Source organism: Hyperolius riggenbachi, chromosome 3 (genome assembly GCF_040937935.1).
Source record: "Hyperolius riggenbachi isolate aHypRig1 chromosome 3, aHypRig1.pri, whole genome shotgun sequence".
NCBI lineage: Eukaryota > Metazoa > Chordata > Amphibia > Anura > Hyperoliidae > Hyperolius > Hyperolius riggenbachi.
In genome coordinates, this window is record NC_090648.1 from 457,131,423 (window position 1) to 457,153,980 (window position 22,558).

The 22,558-nt window shown below is 43.6% G+C and overlaps 1 protein-coding gene across 2 annotated transcripts in view; it reads right to left on the reverse strand.

Moving 5' to 3' along the window:
- Window positions 1-22,558, reverse strand: part of JADE2 (jade family PHD finger 2) — a 385,478-nt gene that overhangs the window by 65,743 nt on the left and 297,177 nt on the right. For both annotated transcript variants that reach the window (XM_068277917.1, XM_068277916.1), the window contains exon 8: window positions 21,861-21,977. In XM_068277917.1, the coding sequence (XP_068134018.1) occupies window positions 21,861-21,977 (117 nt within the window). The remainder of the gene's footprint in view (window positions 1-21,860; window positions 21,978-22,558) is intronic.

Sequence of the window (22,558 nt, forward strand, 5' to 3'; positions counted from 1 at the left end):
AGTCAAACATCTGACCTACATGCTTGTTCAGGGTCTATGGCTTAAAGTATTACAGGCAGAGGATCAGCAGGACAGCCAGGCAATGTGCGATGTTTAAAAGGAAATAGGTCAGCCTCCATATCCCTCTCATTTCAAGTGTCCTTTAAACAATGCAAATTGCCTGGCTGTCCTGCTGATCCTCTGCCTCGAATACTTTTAGCCACAGACCCTGAACAAGCATACAGATCAGGTACCCTGAAATCTAACTGGATTAGCCACATGCTTGTTTCAGGTGTGTGATTCAGAGACTACTGCAGCCAAATAAATCAACAGGACTGCCAGGAAACTGGTATTATTTAAAAGGAAACTCATATGGCATCTTACATATGCACCTCACTTCAGGTTCCCTTGAAAATGTTAGCTAGTTAATGGTTAGTTAGGCTAATATTGTTCCTTCAGCAGTTTTGGAGTCAGAGCACTTGATCTGTATACTGCTTCTGGGTCAGTGGTTCACAAAGTTTTGAAGGGAGGATATCAGCACAACAGCTATGTAAGCAGTATTTTCAAAAGGGTGTCAGCATTGGATAATTTTCATATTTTGTTTTTGTTAAGGTTTCATTAAAGGAAAACATTAATACAGATATTAGGAGCCTCAACTGTGTATCTCAGTGGCTTCCAAGAGTGCATCATCTCAAGGTCTTTCCACAGATTTACATATGAACTTCTACTGAAGTCATTGGTATCCACGACAACTATGAGTATGGTGTGATGCCTCATGATGCTAGGATGGTGTGTATCCGTGGCGACTGACGTTGTTAGCATCCAAAGTACGTAGATAGGAGGATGCTGTGATGCGAATCATGTCAAGTTGTGTGGATGGTTGTACCTATGGAAACCTTTGGAGAACTTCAGAAAGGGACTAGTGGCTAACCAGGGTAACTTTACGGTGGTACTTAAACTCAAATACCACCATGTAATCTTTTCGTGCAAGGTCTCGTTCAAACTCATCTACACAGCAGTAGAGTATTGTACCTTGCAAGGCATCAGCAAATCCACCACGCTTTGAATCGGGACGATACTATTTACTGGTCATCTTAAAAGATTCCAAGAGTAAGGTTCCAGTCTTAAAGCGGTACTGTAAATTCCCTAAAAAAACCTGTTTCACTTACCTGGGGCTTCTCCAAACCCCCAGCAGCCGTCCTGTCCCGCGCCGGTCCTGCACGATCTTCCGTTCTCCTGCCACGGTGCAGCTTCGTTACCGTCGACTTACGGCAACTGCGCCTGCACGGCCCGGGCTACGAGTAGCTTTGTTCGCAAAGAAAGCTTTGCATAGCCTGGGCCGCGCAGGTGCAGTTAGTCGACGGCAACGAAGCAGCACCGCGGCGGGAGAACGGAAGATCGTGCAGGACCGGCGCAGGACAAGACGGCTGCTGGGGGTTTGGGGAGGCCTAAGGTAAGTGAAACAGTTTTTAGGGAATTTACAGTTCCGCTTGAACTCTTCTTCAAACTCAGGGCGACAGTCTGAAGAAGGTTTTAGAGTGAAATCTTAAGCTAGATACACAAGTGGAGCTTGACCCAGGACACCTTTTTGGGCCACTTTGGCTGAGAATCTAGTGTGATTACTGGTGGATCTTTAAACAACAGTAACAGCAAGTGCATTGTACTGTACCCAATTTGTGGAATAGAGAGGGCACACCAAAGCCTTGCAATCCAAGCTTGTGTATTGGAGCAGGATGAGGTCACATGTTTTTGGTGGAGCTCTTCCTCAGGCAGCACTTAAAGAAGGGCTCCGCCCAAAAACATGTAGTGTGAGGTAATCTTTCTCTAACACACAAGCTTTGATTTCAAGCCTGTGGTGTGTCGTCTCTATTATATTCTATTGTATTTCCCATATGAATGTCTGCCCTTGGTTTTCAAAAGGGTGCAGTCTGCCAGATCTATGTGCAAGCTCTAGCAACGTCTTTTCTTCCTTAGGAAACATCTGACCAATGAACATTAGCTGCAATAAAAAGAGCTTGCATTAGCAACATTATTGGAGAAGATCTTAAAGAGAACCTGAACTGAAAATAAAAAGTCAAAATAACCATACACAGGTCATATCTACCTCCTGTCTACTCCTCAATCTCTTTCTCCTCTCCTGCGTCCCATTTGTCTACTGTGATTGATGGAATTCTCTATCCTCCATTTTAAAAATGGCCACTACCCCACAACAGCTTCCTGGTCAGCACACTGTTAAACTGTAATATCACTCATTTGAGCCATAGGGAAACATGGACATTATCTTGCACATTCAGCTGTAACTGACAGCTGCTGATATATAACTGACAGGAACTGGTATATTCCAGTTCTGACAAAATCTTGCCAGAACTGGAAGGGATCACTGTAAGAAGAAAATGGTGAGCTTCTGAGAGGAACTGATAGTGAGGTTAGTATGTAATATTCATTTGCAGCTACATCATGTGTTGATTTTAAAGGGGAACTGAAGTAAGAGGTATACGGAGGCTGCCATATTTATTTCCTTTTAAATCAATACCAGTTGCCTGGCAGCCCTGCTGGTCTATTTCTCTGCAGTAGTATCTGAATTAGACCAGAAACAAGCATGCAGCTAGTCTTGTCAGATCTGACTTTAAAGTCTGAAACACCTGATCTGCTGCATGTTTGTTCAGGGGCTATGGCTAATAGTATTAGGAGGCAGAGGATCAGCAGGGCTGCCAGGCAACTGGTATTGCTTAAAAGGAAATAAACATGGCAGCCTCCATATACCTCTCTCTACAGTTCCCCTTTAAATACTTTTGCTTACTTCAGGTTCCCTTTAAAGGATGCCAAACTCAAACTATACTTTTTTAAATTAAGCACAGAAGTATGTTTAAATTAACTGAACAAACATCTATGTGCTCTTAGCTTTCTGATCTGCTCCCCTGACCCCTGGCAGAAAAGTTTGACTTCAGAGAAAGTCAAACTTTGAAAGAAGAGAAGTAAAGTTTTTGATGTCTGTCTGGCCCACTCACACCCCTTTCTCACCCCATTCAGGCACCTCTCCACTGCACTAAGCTGAGGGATGTCCGAAGATTCTGGATGGAGTCTGCAGGGGCTGAGTATAATGTAATTTTTTTTATTTTATAGGATTTTTTCAGGTCAGTAGTCCTTTAAGTGTAGCTGAAATGAAATGTGAAGCCTTGGGTAAAATGTGAACACACAGTACCAAGCCTACGTAGAACATACCCTTGTTTGTTTGTTTGTTTGTTTTTTCACTACAAGGGTCAATAAACCAGTGCTGAATATATGGAGTCTGAGTGGCCAGACTGCAGACGCAGCTCTCCCAAAAACTAATAGAGGCCCTCTGTGGCTATGCAAACACTTATCATAGGGACTGATGAAAAGTTCGAAAGGTCATCATTTTTCTGTGTGGAAGCTGAACAAACAGCCTTGTCACTATTACTTTATGTATGGCTGAAACTTTAAACCTAGATTTTTAACCCTTAACATGACAATAAGAATCTGGGACTACCAGAAAGTTCTATTTAGGATTAGTGCTGCAGATACAATGATTGATCTCATAATTTTATTTTCACATCCTTCCTACATCCTTCCTACAAGGACGAGGGGGCCTCTGCAAAGGTTGAGTCAGAGGTGCACCCCGCACGCCCTTGGCTGAAAGTCAAAAATTGAAGTCTGACTCACGTATAAGTCGACCCCTATACTTTCATTTAGTGAATCAGACCTACATTTCTAGAGTTACAGTCGCATATATATGGTGCTGTATTTTAGCATGGAAGCTATTATAATCGAATAGTGTTTTTCGCTATTATACTCCCGAGGCCTAACAGTCACTGTTACTAGACAAACAAAGGTGCTAATATATGTTATAACAGCTCTAACAGTGTTGTGAATGGCTCTTGCAGTCAGCCAAAATGTGAACAAAGTATGCCATTGTTTAGCATGCCCTCTTTCCTGGCTTTTTTTCTTTTGCAAGCTCTTTGATATGCATGAAATAGCAGTAACATGACAGTACATTAATAGTCATTTGCTGAAATAATTTATCACATGCACCATCTGCCGGAAGTCAGCGTTGTCTCCGTATACCCTGCGCGGTTAAGTGTGCCGCCCTGACCATAGAAAGCGTTAATATTCACAGTTGCTGATCTCTGATCTGACGTGTCTCTGCTTTTTCCCAGAAATGACATTGTTTTCTCCTGAAGGGTGTCTGCTGCCAGTGGAGGGTTAGAATACACAATGCCAAATATACTTCCTCTAACACCCTCATATCACATTCTAACAATGTGCAGCATAAACCTATAGCACCTGATTAATGGCATGGAAGAGAAACAACAATTGGTTTCTGAACAAGCTTCAGCGTTCACAAAAAAAATAAAAAAGGAATGAATACATTTAGTAGGGAACTGATGTTGCTTTAAGCAGTAGGATTAGCCATACTATGCCAGGGGGAAAACACACATATATAAATAGATAAATACTTTATCTACTGTACTTACATAACACATATATTGTACTGTCCATGTTTTGATTTCAGTGAATGTAATATAGTAAATGAAGAGAATTCTGTTCCTGGTAGGAACCATGTATTTTGCCCATAGTTTAGGCTAAATCCTGATGTCATTTCTGCCCTTTACATTTTTTTTTCTTTTCTCCTTGCTTGTAAACACAAGTGAGCAGGTGATCGTGTTTCAGATAAGCAGCTAGGCAGGGAAATAAATGGAAGAGGAAGAATATATTATAGATTAAAAGAACCCCCAGCATGCAACTGTTTGGCACTGACTACTAAAAGGCCAGTGCTTAAGTATGTGATAGCTCCAAATCATAACAGCAGAAAAAGTTTTGCAAGTTTTGAATGCAGGATTAGCATCTTTATCACTTAATACACTCAGACCAGTTGCTGTTGAAATTTGATTTTTATGGTGACAATCCGGCTTTAAAAGGAACCCGAGCTGAGATTGCTATGGAGGCTGCCATATTCATTTTCTTGTAAACAATACCAGCTGTCTGGCAGCCCTGTTGATCTTCTGGCACAAGTAGTGTCTGAGTCAAAACCCTGGTACAAGCATATGTCTAATCCAGTAAAACTTGAGTCGGCTGAGTCAGACTACCTGATCTGCTGCATGCTTGTTCAGTGTCTTTGCCTTAAAGTATTAGAGATACAGGATCAGGGGGGACAGCCAGTCAACTGGTATTGTTTAAAAGTAAAAATATGGCAGCCTCCATATTCCTTTTCACCTCGGGTCCCCTTTAAAGAGGAAGTATTGTGAAATAACGTGATTAATAACAATGTTTTTTTTTTCTCTTCACAACATTCCTATATAAATAGTTTAGTCAGTGTAAAATCTTTCCTCTCCTCGATTTACATTCTGTAATTTATCATAGGTGGCGACATCTTTAGTTCTGTTAGGTGAAGCTATGCGGAATGTTCGTTTACTGACAGTTCCGAAGCCAGTACAAAATATGCCTGGTCTCTCAGGATGCCGGTAGAAGAGAAATCAGCATAGCTAAACAGCCTAGGCTAAGCATCACTGGCGGGGTGGGGCTACATAATATACAGTACAGCTATACAGTATATAGCTATAGGAAGGGTTTCTGATGCTGACTGCAGGAAAATTAAGTGAGCATCTTGAATAAAATACTGCATTTTACTATAGGTCACTACGCTGCCTATTTAATATCTATTTGTTCTAAAGTTTTTCTTATCATATCAAATTCAAATAATGAAATTATTAATAATTTGCGTATCAACAGAAAACTCTGAATCACTGAGAATGCCCCATGAGTAGGTAGACTAGTCCAACATCTGTCAGATTTCTACTGCCTACTGTAAGTGACAGCAACATAGGAAAAAAGTAATATATAGTGCATCTTAATCAATGGGTGATGTACTTCTGTGTACACATGTACTTGAAAATGTTGTGCAGTTAACGAACAAAAAAAATCTTAAAGAGGAACTCCAGTGAAAATAATGTAATAATAAAAGTGCTTCATTTTTACAATAATTATGTATAAATGATTTAGTCAGTGTTTGCTCATTGTAAAATCTTTCCTCTCCCCGATTTACATTCTGACATTTATAACATGGTGACATTTTTACTGTGGGCAGGTTATGCAGCTGCTCCTAGCTGTTTTGGCTGTTGGAGACAGCTGTAAACAGATATTTCCTGTCTGTGAACCTTGTTCCATTGTGGCAAACTGTCAAAAGTACCGCGGTCCTCAGAGCTTCTTGTGGGAGGGGTTTCACCACAATATCAGTCATACAGCGCCCCCTGATGGTCTGTTTGTGAAAAGCAATACATTCCCATGTAAAAGGGGGTATCAGCTACTGATTGGGATAAAGTTCAATTTTTGGCTGTAGTTTTTCTTTAAAGAGAATCTGTACTCTAAAATTCTTACAATAAAAAGCATACCATTCTAATCATTATGTTCTCCTGGGCCCCTGTGTGCTGTTTCTGCCTCTCCCTGCTGCAATCCTGGCTTGTAATTGCCATTTTTATGCAGTGTTTACAAGCAAAAGACATAGCAAGTGATACGCTGAGAGTAGCTCAGTGTGTGTCATACAGAGTGTGCAGGGGGCCTGGAGAGGGTGTGTATAGCTTCTATGCAATCACAAGCAGCACATTCCAGCCTGACTGCCTCAGCCCGACAGAGGAGAGAAGATTAGATCATATAACAGCCACTGTGCAACTAGGAAAGACTGCAGTTAGACAGAGCACATTAGAACAGGTATAGGAACTTATAGGATAGAAGAAATAAGGATGAACATTTTGTTACAGAGTCTCTTTAATGGCTCATGATTTTTCTTTATGGAGCTGTAAAATAATAATAAAAAAAAAGTCTTCAATTAAACTAAAACTTTTATCTCATTTGAATTAAGTATTATAGGTTTTAAATTTACCAGTGTATTTTCTTTCACTTGGTATACAGTTTTGCTACTTTAGGGTATACTAACTAATATGGGGTAATCAGAATAGCTTGCCTAAAGTGGTACACACGATAAGTAAGTAGAGAATAGTTATGAGTTCAACACAGTGCATGACACTCTACTTTACTGCAGTTTAGTGAATATACCAGGGCTGGGGAGTCAGAGCAATTTTGGGTACCTGAAGTCAGACGATTTTTGTACCAACTCCACAGCCCTGGTAAATATTAGACTGAGGAGTCGGAGTTTGAGTAGTTTTGGGTACCTGGAGTCGGTGGTTTCATAAACTGAGGAGTTGGATGATTTTTGTACTGACTCCGTAGCCCTGGAACATATCGCCTTTATCTTTGTTGCAACATTAAGGCCTTGTTCACATTACAATTCGCCAGCGCTATCGCAAGCACTGACGATTTGGTGAGTGCTTTTCAAAGCGATTTTCGCTTAGAAAAGCACTTTTCTAAGCGCTTTTGCTCAGCAGTTAATTTTTTCACTACCTGATGTCAGTCAGGAAGTGAACTCTTTGACTCGGAAATAAATACAATGTATTTATTCATTAAAAGCGCCCGGGAAATCGCAATTCAAAGCGCTTTTTGATGCAATACTATAAGAACCCGGGTTCTGCAACTGGTTGGTGGTTCTGATTGAACACCAGTTTGCTACTATATATCGATTTATATTGAATTTTACCTATATACTGATGTTTTTTTTGCCTACCTATTTAAAAATTCAGGTTATGTGGTTCTCGTGGAGAGACTCCTTTTTAATGGTTTTTTAATGGTTTATTTATGGTGACAATAATTATGGTAATAAATTGTGATACTATTTGCATATAATTCTGTGTGATGCTATTGTATAGGCTGTAATAGTGTTGCATTGTAAATAGACTTTTGTTTCTAGGCCCTAGCGCACACCTATTGCTGTGTGTAGAGTTTGCTCTTTCTTGCGATTTCCCTATACTTTCTATTGGACACAAACGCTCAGAAAATGGTGCAGGAGCCGTGTTTGCGATTCAATAGAAAGCGGCTCACTTATAGGACAACATTCACATAAGCGACCATTGCACTAGCGCTTTTAAAAATTGCCAGCACTTGTTGCCGACTGCTCCACGCCAATTGGCATGAGCAGTGCGGCAGCCCCAGGACCGCTCCACGCTCATTGGCATGAACGGCTGTCTATGGGGCTAGCAGGAGATCGCACGCAGGCTGCGCGCGATTAGACCCCACCAACAGAGAGCTCTGTTGGTGGGGAGAAAAGGGGGGGGGGGAGTCACTTGTGTGCTGTGTTATACGGCCCTGCAGCTTTGCCTTAAAGCTGCAGTGGCCTATTTAACTAAAAATGGCCTGGTCATTAGGGGGGGGGGTTAACTAAAAATGGCCTGGTCACTGGGGGGGGGGGGGGGGGGTGTTTAACACTGCGGTCCTCAAGTGGTTAAAGAGCGAAATGGCTCTTAGTGTGAACAAGCCCATAGACCTCATTCAGACGGACAGCTAAAGGCGGTAAATTTGTGCTCTGGCCGGGTGTTCCCCGGAGGTGAACAGATCAACGCCCTATGGAATCACATCTCAGTGCGGGCGCGCAAAAAGATACTACATATCGCTGTTTTCTTCCACAAAGTAACACCACCAGGTTCTAAGTGCCAGCACAGGTGGTGTTACAAACCCTGCCACATTCAACTGCATTTAAATTGCACCCAAAAGGCGCTTGTGGCCAGCAGATGAGAGTCTGAACTGCCACACAAGCGTGGAAGTCGGCCTTCCATCTGAAAGAAGACTTATTTACTTGATGCACTTCTAGAACTCACGTTTTGCTTAAGGCAGTTAAAAGGTTTTCTTTCTTTGCCACATCAAATGTACAAATTCCTATTAGGTCACGTTGGTTTCCTTTTATTCCTAGAGATTTTGGTTCCCTCAGGGAATGTTCTTGTTGAAGTGTTTGTTTAAAAATCTCTCATCTGGTTTCAGTATTTATTAATTAGCTCAAGCAGTCCCATGATCACTGATAAGCAAATGTTCTTAGACCAGTACTTTTGAAATAATATCTGATCTACTGGTAATGAAAAAATACACAAGTGCCCATAAAGTCAAGAAAATAGGGTTTTTAGAAGACAAACCACAGTATGTAAAATGTAACATTTATTAAATGTCAGTAAACTACTGCGAAACATAAAACAATCATCTTGGAAGTAGAAATATAACAAATAACGTCTTGATTCATAATAACCAGCCTAATGTGTGTTCAGAGGCAAACATATTTATTAATTAGGCATCTTGAAGTGACATATTATAAATCATTCCAGAAAGAGGTTACATATATAAAATCAGAGCACATTAGCAGTTAATAGCATGTACATTTTACGGCTAGATCCCAAAGTTTGTCACTTCTGGATCTGGCTGGCCAACACCCGAAAAGGCCGACTGATGTGGCCAATATGCAAAAACCTTGTTCATTTCTGACCATGGTCAGCCAGACCTCTATGTGACTAGACCTGGCCGGCCAAGTCAAGAAAATCAGTTAAGTTCAGCGGCGGTGTCTGCACAGCCCCTCCTAGCAGAGCGCCTGAGTGTGGCCTCTTCAGCTTCTTATTGCAGCTCCATGTGTTGCCGGTATTTGCTGCCTCGTGAAGTAGAACTAGGGCAGAAAATACCGGCAACACATGGGGCTGCAATAAGAAGCCATTCAGAGACGCACTGCTGGGAGGGGCTGCCTCATCTATTTCCCTGTCACAGGGAGCAGAAGTCAGGACAGAGCGGCAGTGTGCAAAGATTAGAGGAGCCTGGGGAAGGGCAGACACCACCGCAGCCTCTACTGAACTTTACTGATTTTCAGGACTTGGTTGGCCAGCTCTGGTCAGGTTGCATTCTGTCCAGCCAAAATCTGATTGCTCACAATTACTTACAATTGTTTCCCACATTGGCCACAGCAGCTGGCCACTTCTAGCATTGGCCAGCCAAATCCCAAAGTGGCCAGGCTTCAGGTTTTGGCTGCACAACAAGTGTATCGCCACTAGCCAAAAAGTAGGGAACTAGCAGAACACCACCACTCATCCTTACTAGCTTCCACAGCATGCCTGTGACTAGTGTTGGTGTTTGGATTCAGCATAGCCAATTTGAAACTCCCAAAGACTTTCTACCCCCACAGTTCAGTACTGATTGAGTTCACTGCCCTCCGTGTCACTTTGCTTTCAGATGACAAATACTCCCTCCTCCTCCTGACCCTCCACAGGTGTTTGAAATCGGCTCTTCACGTAGTGCCAGTGACATTTTTGTGCTACGGTTAAACTTTTTATTCCACAACTTTGGGCCAGCAGCTATACATTGTTTTGTGCATCTGATTTGGCCCACTGAAGTGCCATGATTTAAATATATTCACCACCTTCTTGGGAAAATGTATTACTACTTTCATTGGTCACAGCAAGATGTAATTTATTTTAACATACATACTCGCATATAAGCTGTCCCACATATAGGCTGACCCCACACTTTCGCTGCTCAACATAAACCTCCTAATAATGTGTGACTTGCTTATAAGCTTAACCACGAAAGCCTTGCCCTAGCCTCCCCCATAGTATGTGATGCAGAGTGCACATCAGAAGCGTGCTGGTTTCTATACTTACCTCTCCTCATTTCTGGCAGTCATCTTCCTAGCTCTGTACTTGATGTTCAGACATCACGGTCTTCTCGTTCTGTGCAGCCATCTTCTGGTCTCCGCTGCAGCTCTGTACTCACGGCGGACCTCTATCGGCAAATACAGAGCTGCAAGAAAGACGGGAAGACTGCTCCTTGGAGTGAGAAGACAGCGAAGCCCTGGATCTCTAGAGGACAGTACAGAGGAGAGGAAACTATAGACACAGGCATGCCTCCATTGCATGCACTGTATATAGGGTCCTGCAGACCTGGATATAAGCTAACCTTCACGTTCAACACTTTTTTGGCCCCCAAAATTTGGCTTATATTCAGGATTTATACCTTAAAAATTTTACATACTGTAGTTTACCCTATGTCTCCTAAATAACCCGAGGCAGGTCATCTGGGCGCACAAACAAAGGTGAGTAGTGGGAGATGACAACGTAGTTATAGCTGCAATGTTATAGTTCGTGCCCGGATAACTTCTCCCTCCGAGTCGCTACGGCTCAGCGGGAGAATAATATTTAACACTGGTGATTCCGCGGAAGCAGGGTGAGCCATTATTCGGCTCGCCCAGCACCCAACCGGGTTGCGTACTATTACGTACACTTAATCAGTTTTCTTACCAGTATGGATATTTTATATAGAATTTAACAGAAGATTTAACTTTCATATGGCTGGAACTGTTGTGCAATAAAACGGAACAGTAACTGCACACCAGCAGATAGCATCTACATAACCATAATTTCACTGACATCCATAAATTATCAGTTGATCTATGTTGTGATTTTCAATCAAGAAAATTGTAGCCTCTAAAAATACCTCACCTGACTTTGCTTCGGGCATCTGTTTAGAAACCTTCGGTAGGATTGTAGCGTGCGTAATTGGTAGTTGTGATTTTAGGTGAAAACTAATTAAAGGTTATCTCTGTACACTCTGAAAATTTCCCCTGAAAAATGGTGATGAAATGGGACAGAGCTGTTAAGGATGTTTGTGAAATAAGATCTATGAAAGCAACTATGAGTAATTTAGAAAAGAAATGATTCCTGAAGGGCTTGTGCTTTGGTGATTAGCAGCACCGCTCCCCGACACGCCTCATATCCTGCAGCAAGACTTTTCTATTCATATTAATAGAGTATAAACACCAAATGATGAGCGGTTTATTTTATATACAAAAAAAAGAAAATAAACTCTTTCAGCTAGGTTTCTGTGGAAAGAGATGCAACTCTGCATTCATTTCAATTGATTGGATACAACATCGTTTCACGCTGTAGCACATGTACAATATTTGATGGAATATAATGCCTGTTTGCCATGTTCTCTGCAATTATCAATCCAAATACCAAATGAATGGACTCTACCTGCATGACTGACATCACTTGTGTATTTCAATATTTAAAAGGTGTTGCAGAGTCATGGTTAAAAAGCAAAGAGAAAGAACAGCTACTCAGTACAATGCATGCTAGATGTAGCCAGTGGATGCGAGAACCCACGGACTACATCTCCCGGCATGCAGTGCGGCAGGCGCGGGCACTAATTCCACAGGACGTTCATAATGCGGTACAGCTGAGGTCGATCCATGGAGAAGATGGTGACTCCCATGGCTAGAGGTACAGCACCCCTTAAAGAGAACCCGAGGTTGGTTTCTGGCATCAATATTAGGACACAGAGGCACATTCTGCATACAATGCCCAGCCTCTGTGTCCCCAGAGTGCGCCCCAAGTCTCCCCCTGTGCTCTGCTGTCCCCAATATAAAAACCGCCAGGCTAGCGACACGCAGATTGTCACTAGTCGGCTGTTTACCTTTTGGCTGCCACTCAGCACGGCTCCCCCGCCTCCTGTATAGCGTGGCTCCCCACATGCATCCCTTCCCTCCCCGCCTCCATAAGCTTCCTCCAATCGGCTTACAGAAGCGGAGAGGGAAGGGACACAGGCAGGGAGCCGCGCTATAAAAGAGGCAGGGGAGCGGCAGTGAGTGGCAGCCAAAAGGTAAACAGCCGATTAGCGACAATCTGCGTGTCGCTAGCCTGGCGGTTTTTATATTGGGGACAACAGAGCACGGGGAGAGTCAGGGGGCACATTATAAGGACACAGAGGCTGGGCATTGTATGTAGAATGTGCCTCTGTGTCCTAATGTTGATGTCAGAATCCCACTTCGGGTTCTCTTTAAGGAAGAAACTACACTCACTCCAACCCCTGCTCCCTCCAGTTTCACACACTATCATGAACCTCCATTATGGGGAGGTTGATAAAAAAAAGTATTCCAGTCCTCTTTAATGTCTATAGCTAAATTAATTAAAATTAAAAATGGTTTGTGACATGTGCAGTAAAAATGTGAAGTAAGGACTGGCACTCCAATGCTATCGTAATTTTTTTTTGTTACTGCCAAGAAATCCAACATTTTGCGGTAACCGGGTGCAGGTAGTCACTGACTTACAAATGACCCAAAAATGTGAAATCTGATTGTGCGGGAAAAGTAAAAAAATAGATTTTTTTCAAAAACTTCAAACAAAAGTGTTTTTTTTAAACTTGTAAAAATTACATTTTACTGTGGTACAGGGGTACAAGGGTTATACAGTGGGGGTCAGAGGTAGCACAATGGAGGAAACTGAATGCACAGGGGAACAGAGGTGACAGAGAGGGACAGTGAAGGCATGGGGAGCAGGGGTAGCACAGAGGAAGGTTATAGGGGACAGAAATGGCACAGAGTTTTTAACCCTCCTGGCGGTCTATTAAAAACCGCCAGGGGGCAGCACAGCCGTTTTTTTGTTTTTGATTTTTTTTTTAAATCATGTAGCGAGCCTAGGGCTCGCTACATGATAGCCGCTGCTCAGCGGCATCCCCCCAGCCCCGCCGATCGCCTCCGACGATAAGGAAATCCCGTTCAAAGAACGGGATTTCCTGGAGGGCTTCCCCCGTCACCATGGCGACGGGGCGGGATGACGTCACCGACGTCATGACGTCTAAGGGAGTCCCGATCCACCCCTTGCCGCTGCCTGGCGCTGATAGGCCAGGCAGCGCAGGGGTCTAGGGGGGGGGGCTGTGTTGCGACGCGGATAGCGGCGATCGAGCGCGGGGCGGCGGCGATCGAAGTGCTGACGCAGCTAGCAAAGTGCTAGCTGCGTTCAGCAAAAAAAAAAATTACTCAAATCGGCCCAGCAGGGCCTGAGAAAACCTCCTGCGCGGCTTCGCCCAGGAAGGTTATTATATAGAGAGATTCAGGGTAAGAATGAACCTACAGTCACCAACTCATTCGTTAAACAAGGACTATCTGTACCTCTTTTTTTCGAGGAAAACAATACAGGCAGATGAGCACTCGGTGACTCTAGGAGTGTGCAGTCAGGTGGCAGCAACAACACTGGATACTTGAGTAATTGCACCCTGGCTTAACCAGGAGAATCAACTCCGAGCTGTGTGAGCTCACAACACATTGTCATTGTGTTTTCCTGCTGCCACCTGACTGTGCACATGCCTGGAGTCTTCCGAGTACACAGCTGCCTGCATTGTTTTACCTGAAAAAGAGGTACCGTGTTACCTCCGAACGTCTTGGCAGCAATGAGAAATGTAATGTGTACACTAACGTTGGCGTGTCAGTCCGTACTTCACATTTATGTTTAGCCAGTGACCAAAACCTGAACACCCAAGCACCATCCAGGGCCGGATTTGGGCCAAGGCCACCTTGGCCATGGCCTAGGGCACCACAGGAGCAAGGGCACCAAAGCAGCAGGCTAAACTGGTGCAGCATTTGTAAGCTGCAATGCTGGGAGATCAGGCAAGTGCCTGACTGAGGTACTCTGCTGCTAGCCGCCTGTGCAGCAGCCATCTTGTTCTCTGTGCACGTTTGCATTGTGGCCGGTGGCTATGGACTTGGACAGCTTTGGAGACAGAGGGGAAGAGGAAGTGTCTGCACGGGAGACAAGCTGAGAAATGTGACACTGATGGCTGCTGCAGTGTGAAGGCGAGCTGGCTACCTATACTAAAAGGGGGGGAGGGGTTAAGAGTGTCATCTGGCTACCTATACTGGGAAGAAATAGGGGAGGGGTCATCAGGCTACCTATACCAGAAAAAAGGGGAGGAGTCATCTCGCTACCTATACTGAAGGGGGGGGCGGCAGGTGACAGTGGCCTTGGGCGGTAAAGAGTAGAAATCCGACCCTGTCCAGGGCAGTAACCATACAGTGTGCATCACTTCAACCTTTACCTCCTTTATTTAGTAAAATATCTGCACATATCGAGTTTTGTGAGGAAATATACATTCAGCATATTATCAACAGGGATTTACAACTCCTGCCACCCATACAAACCGAGGCCCGCTTGGAAGTGGTAAAATTCTGTTTCTTGATACTTGTCATTGTGCTGCTTTAAATTAGATCTGCAAAAACATCTGCAAACTGGATGAGGCTGGAACAAAGCAGGCAGCCACCACTGACTCATGTATGAATTAATCATGTGCTGCTGTATTGCTGAAGTCCTCTGACAGAGAGAATTTCCTGCAGAAAAATGTTTATTCATTCTGTTGTCACTAACATTTTGCATCTAGATAGGAGAGTGACCTATCACTGAGATAACACAGCGATTTGCAGCAATACAGCTTTATTATTACTATATACAAATTCAGAAGAAAATGTAAATAGAAAAGTAATACCATTCCTGAGAACATGGAATGTATGGGTGGCTAAAAGAATGACTACTGTTACCTATCCTTTTGATTAGACTGTATTTTTCGCAGTATAAGACACTTATTTTTTTTCAAAAACAGGGGGGTAAAGGGAGTGGACTCTACTTCTATTCAAAAGATACCGTAACTAGTTGTGCAGGAAAGCACTTACCGTTGCTCTCCTTCAAGGGGAATTGAAGTAAGAGGTATACGGAGGCTGCCATATTTATTTCATTTTAATCAATACCAGTTGCCTGGCAGCCCTGCTGGTGTATTTCTCTGCAGTAGTATCTGAATAACACCAGAAACAAGCTTGCAGCTAGTCTTGACAGATCTGACTTTAAAGTCTGAAACACCTGATTTGCTGCATGCTTGTTCAGGGGCTATTGCTAATCGTATCAGAGGCAGAGGATCAGCAGGGCTGCCAGGCAACTGGTATTGCTTAAAAGGAAATAAATATGGCAGCCTCCGTATACCTCTATCTTCAGTTCCCCTTTAACCCCCTCACTCCGGTTGATCCAGAGGCGTTCCTCCTCTCCTCCTGCAGCTGCTAGTGACTACAACTGACTGCTGCTATACAGCTTCTGGTCCTCTCTACTTCCTGGTGCTGTACTTCCATTAGTTGTTACTCTGGAGGTGCGGCCACTGGGGTTACAGTAACAACGAATAATGAGGAAATACTGAACCAGGAAGCATGAAGGACCCGGAGCTGTATAGTGGCAGGTGGCTGCAGTGTATTGCTTTTTCGCCAGCGGCTGCAGGTAAGGAAGAGGAAAGCATCTGCATCAACAGGACCGGAGCGAGGGGGAGAGGAGCGCAGTGCAGAATCAGGGGAGAGCTGAAGTGTTAGTGTCATGCAGTGTAGTGTTATGCAATGAGCTGGTAGGGCAGTAGGGGTTATTGTAGTGTAACTGCTGGGTGTATCGGGGTTAAGTGTAGTATAGCTGGGCAGTGTAGCTTAGATAAAGTATCAGGAGAAAGTACTATTATAATTGTTATGTATTTATATTGGCATGAGCTAGACAATTATGCATTTATATATAGTGCTGACTAGGGATAGTGTTCGCCAGCAGCAAAATTCCACCCATGATGCTCAGCATCCATTGCCAGTAGCAATAGATTTCAGCCTGAAATCTTTCAGAAATCAGCCCCGTGATGCCACTAAGTCGCCCCCAGCCGCTGTCCCCTATTAATGTAGATGTAAACTTTCCCCCTCCCCCACTCTTCCCGGTGCAGTTATATTGTACTTGCCACCGTCTGCGCACTCCTCTTCCAGATTTGCATCCAATATGGCTGCCAGTGTTGCAGCACGGGAGGTGCGTGTGTAACGTGGTATGCATGATTCCGGAAGAGGAGTGCAGACACAGCTGCAGACACCTGACCGGTAAAGTATAACTGCACAGGGCACCGGGGGAAGGGGGATGTTTAAACGCACATTGGGGGGACGGGGGACAGCAGTCAGGTGTTTCAGCCATGTTCGTTGTTCACGATTATTGCACACGGTTACTGCCGCGCTCCTGGTCGAGCATGTCGGATGGAGGTTTTCCAGCTTGTCCAATCCATACATACGACCAGGCATGCTTTTGGCGGCACAGATTATCATCCAATTTGAAAATTATTGAATCAGATGGTCGATCAGCCGCCAAATCTACAGATGTATGGCTATCTTAACACTGAGATGGGTCAGGGCCGGTTCTAGACTTTTAGCCGCCTGAAGCAAACTTGTGAAGATGCCGCCCCCCCGTAGATAGTTTAATTGCCCCCAGTATAGGTAGCCTGGAGAAGGTAGCAGGCAGGAAGGGGGCAGGGGTAACAACAGTGGAAAGGGGGATGGACCGCCTCACCTGGGTCCCCCCGTCCGCTCTCTCCCTCCAGCTATTACCACAGTGTGTAAGTAGGCAGCCGGTGGGTAATCGATGACTCGCCTTCTTCCGCGTTCCACCTCTCGTCACTTCCTGCAATGCTGTCTACTGTACAGTACAAATGTGTATAGTACCTCAGCGCAAAAAGGGGTGTGGAACTTGCCCCGGGCTATGCAAGCCCACTCAAGATGTAAACAGTACAGTACCTTAAAGAGAATCTGTATTGTTAAAATCGCACAAAAGTAAACATACCAGTGCGTTAGGGGACATCTCCTATTCCCCTCTGTCACAATTTTGCCGCTCCCCGCCGCATTAAAAGTGGTTAAAAACAGCTTTAAAAAGTTTGTTTATAAACAAACAAAATGGCCACCAAAACAGGAAGTAGGTTGATGTACAGTATGTCCACACATAGAAAATACATCCATACACAAGCAGGCTGTATACAGCCTTCCTTTTGAATCTCAAGAGATCATTTGTGTGTTTCTTTCCCCCCTGAGGGGGGAGTGCATAGCAGAACCACAACACTGAAGAACTTGGCAGCCTTCCAGACACAGGCTGACAAGTCTGACAAGGGAAATATACATTGATTTATTACAGAGACTGTGATAGTACAAAGTGCTGCAGTAAGCCAGAACACATTAGAATAGCTTTTGGAACTTGTAGGATGATAAAAAACAGGATGCAATTTTTGTTACGGAGTCTCTTTAAGAGAGGTTACATCTAGCTGCCCAAATATTTGCTGTAATCCAGATCTCTGTATTTCAAGTAATCCCGATATCACAGCGGCGGGGGATAAGAGCTAGCTCACTCTACCACTTTCTGTTTCCGGTCTGTCAAGCCCTACTGCCAGTAGGGTGCGTGCTGCACTGCAATGTAGTTCTGTGCACCAATAAAATCACCCCCTGAGGAAGGCATACAGCCGAAGCTCGAGTCGGGAGAGGAGTCTACGTGTTTTATTACGTGCAATAAACAAGCTCTGCTTCTAGTGATTCCTAAGCGGTGGCCACTCATTTCGCTACTCATATGTTGCCTATCTCTTTTTTAGGCTGTCCGGTGCGATTTTATACAGGTACTGTACTGTCATCTGCTTACATCTCGAGTGGGCTTGCATAGCCCTCGGCAAGTTCCACACCCCTTTTTGCGCTGAGGTACTATACACATTTTCTCCTTCATCATTGGGTCTGAGCCGACCCCACCTCTAGCAGCAACACATTCATCCACACAAGCGCAAACTTTTTCCTTTTTTATCTACTGTACAGTACAGTTTTGTGAAAATCCTTGTGTCGGAGTTTGCAATGCATATCCCTATTAATTGGCTCCACCTAAACAATCACTTTCTCCTTCCTAATTCCATACCCTGACTCCGACTCCACATGAATCTTTTCCTGATGCCCCCACCATGATGCCCAATGTGTTACTTCTTTCTTCTACGCATGCGCGGGAGATCGGCGCATGCGCAGGAGACCCCGACTGACTTGACTGAACCAGTTACTGGGGTTGATTGCGGCTGAACGGCCGAACGCAGGAGTACGGCGATGGACTCACACTTGCTTATGGGGCTGGAGGAAGCCCCGGGTAAGTATTGATTCTTTCTTTTATTCGTTCTCTAGTACACTTTAAGCCTGTACCCCAAAACTAGCCCTCTAAAATATTGTCAGATGCTAACCCTTACTCCCCTTCTGTTGTCTGAAATTTAATCTGGGCATAATTTGCATTTGACTATACAGCCCAAACCAACACTGGTTCATTTCCCTGCTTTTGAGTTAACAACTTGCTGAAATAAAATGTTAAGGATGATGGACTGATTGCAGGTTTTGTTTTTTTGCTCAACTCGATGGACAAATGTCTTTCCTTTCTGCCAACCTAACTATGTAATTATGGATTCTCTGTAGCAAACAGAAGAATCTGCATAAAGCAGCCATTCCTTGCTGAAGAATCAAATTTACAATGAGGGATTCAAACCAAACACATATTTTGCATGTCAAGAAAATAGGACAAAGTAAATGGCTATTAAGTCTTAATCTTCCTCCTAGTTACATATTATGGAAGATTGATATGATAGCGGTCAGAATTAGGAGCCGTTTGCAGCTTCCTTTAAAACCCATAATGAAATGGTTCGGAACAGAACGCTGCGAATAACCAATGACGACTGCAAGAATTTAAGCAGCGGCCTAACGTGTATTTAGAGAGGAAATCCCAGTTTATGATAATTATAACACAGCAAAGCAAGCGGCACTGAAAACATGTTCTTAATCCAATTTCCAAGTGCAGAAAGGCTTTTTAAATTCATCATTGGTTTAACCATGTGGGAAGCACTTCATTCTGGCCACTTGAGATTCCATATGCTTTATGAGTTAATGAATGTAACATTCATTTAAAGGAGAACCGTAAAGCCCCTCAGTAGTTCTTCTCACATCTGCTGCACCATCGCCAGTACAAGTTCCAAAGCCCACATCTGCAGAAATACAGAACGCTTAAGAATTTTTTTTGTAGATTATAAAAATGTAGTCATGTGACCAGCGTGCAAAAACTCTCCGACATCAGCTGACTGGGATTTCAGCTTGCTCTCTGATGTAAACTCCGCCCACCTTCCTATTGTTGGCCAATAAGGTCCTGCAGCAAAGACAGGTTGGTGGGACGTTATTGGGGGGGGGGGTCCAGACTCATACATACGGTGTCTGATCAATTGCCTTCCAGAAAAATCTATTTGAACAATTGCCCAAAAGACGCATACATGAAAAAAAGCGCTTGGAAAAAAGGGCGCTGGGGATTGTTGCTTACAGAATTTTGCTAAAATTAGTGATATTCTGACAGTAAAAGATTTGTAATGTTTACAGATATTTTACTATGGCCAGACCTAACCCTACTCACACACAGAACCCACCCTCCCTCTACTGATGCCTAACCGTAACCCCCCTGGTAGTGCCTAACCTTAAGACCCCCCCCTCTGGTGGTGCATAACCCTAAGGACTTGTTCACATTATAAATCGCCAGTGCTATCGCAAGCGCTGAGCAATTTATAGGGCTATTTTTGAAGTGCTTTTCCAAACATGTTCTAAACAATTTTCACTTAAAAAAGAGCTTTTGTGCAGCAATTATTTTTTTCACTTCCTGGAAATAAACAAAATGTATTTATTCATGAACGCGCTCAGGAAATTGTAATTCAAATCGCTTTTTCAAGCCCTTTGCAATTTCCCTATACTTTCTATTGAATCGCAAACGCTCAGAAAATGGTGCAGGAGCCGCATTTGCGATTTGATAGAAAGCTAATCGCTTGTGTGAGTACGCTCACATAAGCTATCATTGCACTAGCGCTTTGGGGCTTTTAGTGTGAACAAGCCCTAAGACAACCCTCCCTCTGCCACAGAGCCACGATTTGCAGTAATAAAAAAAAAATGAATTGGGCGTCCGGAGGCACCCGATAGAATTACGGGGACTGAAGTACTGTATATTCTGGCATATAAGACTACTTTTTAACCCTTGAAAATCTTCTGAAAAGTCAGGGGTCGTCTTATACGCCGGGTATCATTAATGCCAGGGTTTACGCCCTATCCCGTTACCACCTCTCAGATCTAGCTGCTGAGGTTTGTAGTGAAGCAGCGCAGGCGCACATGTGCGAGATCTGAGAGGCAGAGATGGAGGTAAATAGGATACAAGGGCGGGGCCAGAAGGGTGAAAGAGGCGTGTTTTATGGGCACAGCATGATCTATTCTTCCATACTGCTCTGATAAACAGGGAGAGCTGACCAATCCACTTAGGGAGAGCTGACCAATCCAACCAGTCAATCACCTGTAAACTGTAATATACTGGGTACCACATACAGTACAGCACCAGTATCTGTTCATACACAGCACCAGTATATGATTTTTTTTTTTAATTTTTATTTGGTTTGCTTTGGAAGAGAGGGGTAGTCTTATACGGCGAATATATCCCAAACTCTATATTTTAACTGGAAAAGTTGGGGGGGTCGTCTTATACGCCGGAATATACGGTATGCAAATTTGCAAATAGCGGCATTGCATAGCAGCGCTCAGCCTCCACTCTCTTCTCACTTCAGTTGACAACTGTAGTATCAAGAATACAGAGGATGCCATATTTATTTCCTTTAAAACAATACCAGTTCCCTGGCAGCTCTGCTGATCTATTTGGCTGCAGCGGTGTCTAAATCACACCAGAAACAAGCATGCAGCTAAATTTGTCAGCTCTGACAATAATGTCAGAAACACCTGATCTGCTGCATGCTTGTTTAGGGTCTATGGCTAAAATGATTAGAGGCAGAAGATCAACAGGACAGCCAGGCAACTGGTATTGTTAGAAAGAAGTAAATATGTCAGCCTTCATATACTTCTCAATCCAGGTGTCCTTTAAGATCCGTAAGTGAAGGAATGATGCCGGCTCTTTTCCTGCAGTGTAGTTGTGTTATGAAACGCTGGATGAGCTGGCATCCGATTTCATTATATCTGTTCAGGAAAGCCATGATGGCACCTGTCAATCAGCTCTCTGCATGGAATGTTTATTTATGGAGATCCCTCTAGACAACACTAGATTCTTCTTATGTTCGGAAAATGTTTAAGTCATTCTTAATGACAAGACGGGTGAAGCTGCCAGCTGGTTGTGAATAGTGACATGCAGCCATATAATGATTATGTATTATGTTACATTAATCTTCCCGTTGTCATGCTGTGTATAAAATACGTCAAACAGATCTATGGCGTCGTCTGAAGCTTAGCGACTTTACAGAGGATGACACATTCTATCAATCTCCGCACACAGGGCAAGCAAGATAATGGCATGTTACTCATAAGGAAACGGATGCAGTACCTGAATACAAGTGCCGGCGCATTCCTTGCACAAGCTGCAGGACAGGGCCCATCTGCTAGGTGGGATGTGGGAAATCTTTGTAATGGGCTCCATCTTTTCCGGACATCCAATGCTGACCTGCAGGAATAGAATGGGGGAATCTCAGTTTAATCTACATTATTTACAACATACGCAGAGCTTCCAGTGAATTATTGCCCGTTGTTAAAGCGGACCTGAACTCAGAAATTCCTCTCGGCTCTAAAAGATAAGCAACAGCATAATACCCTTTAAAGAAAAACATTACTTTGTTACAGCTGATACAAATCTGCACTGTTTCTACTTCCTGCTTGCATGGAAGCAGACATATTGTTAACATCCTGTGCTTTCAAATGTGTTTATCTGCTGTGGCAGTTAGGTGACACAGGGAAGAGATCAAATTACAACTTGTGATTCGTCACAGATGAGGAGGAATTAGGCTAAACTCACTAAATACATACAGGGTGCATTTATCTGTGTTTTTGTTCTGTCCTGTGCAAGAGTTCAGGTCCACTTTAATGTTTTTCTGGTTGCCAGTAGGGATGATCAGTGAGATGCAAATTGTTCTGAAATTATTCAAATTTGTATGTAAATGTAGGCAGTTTGAAAATGGACCAATCAATTTAAACCCAGGTTTAAATTGATTGGTCCATTTTCAAGCTGCATACATTTGCTGGCCATAC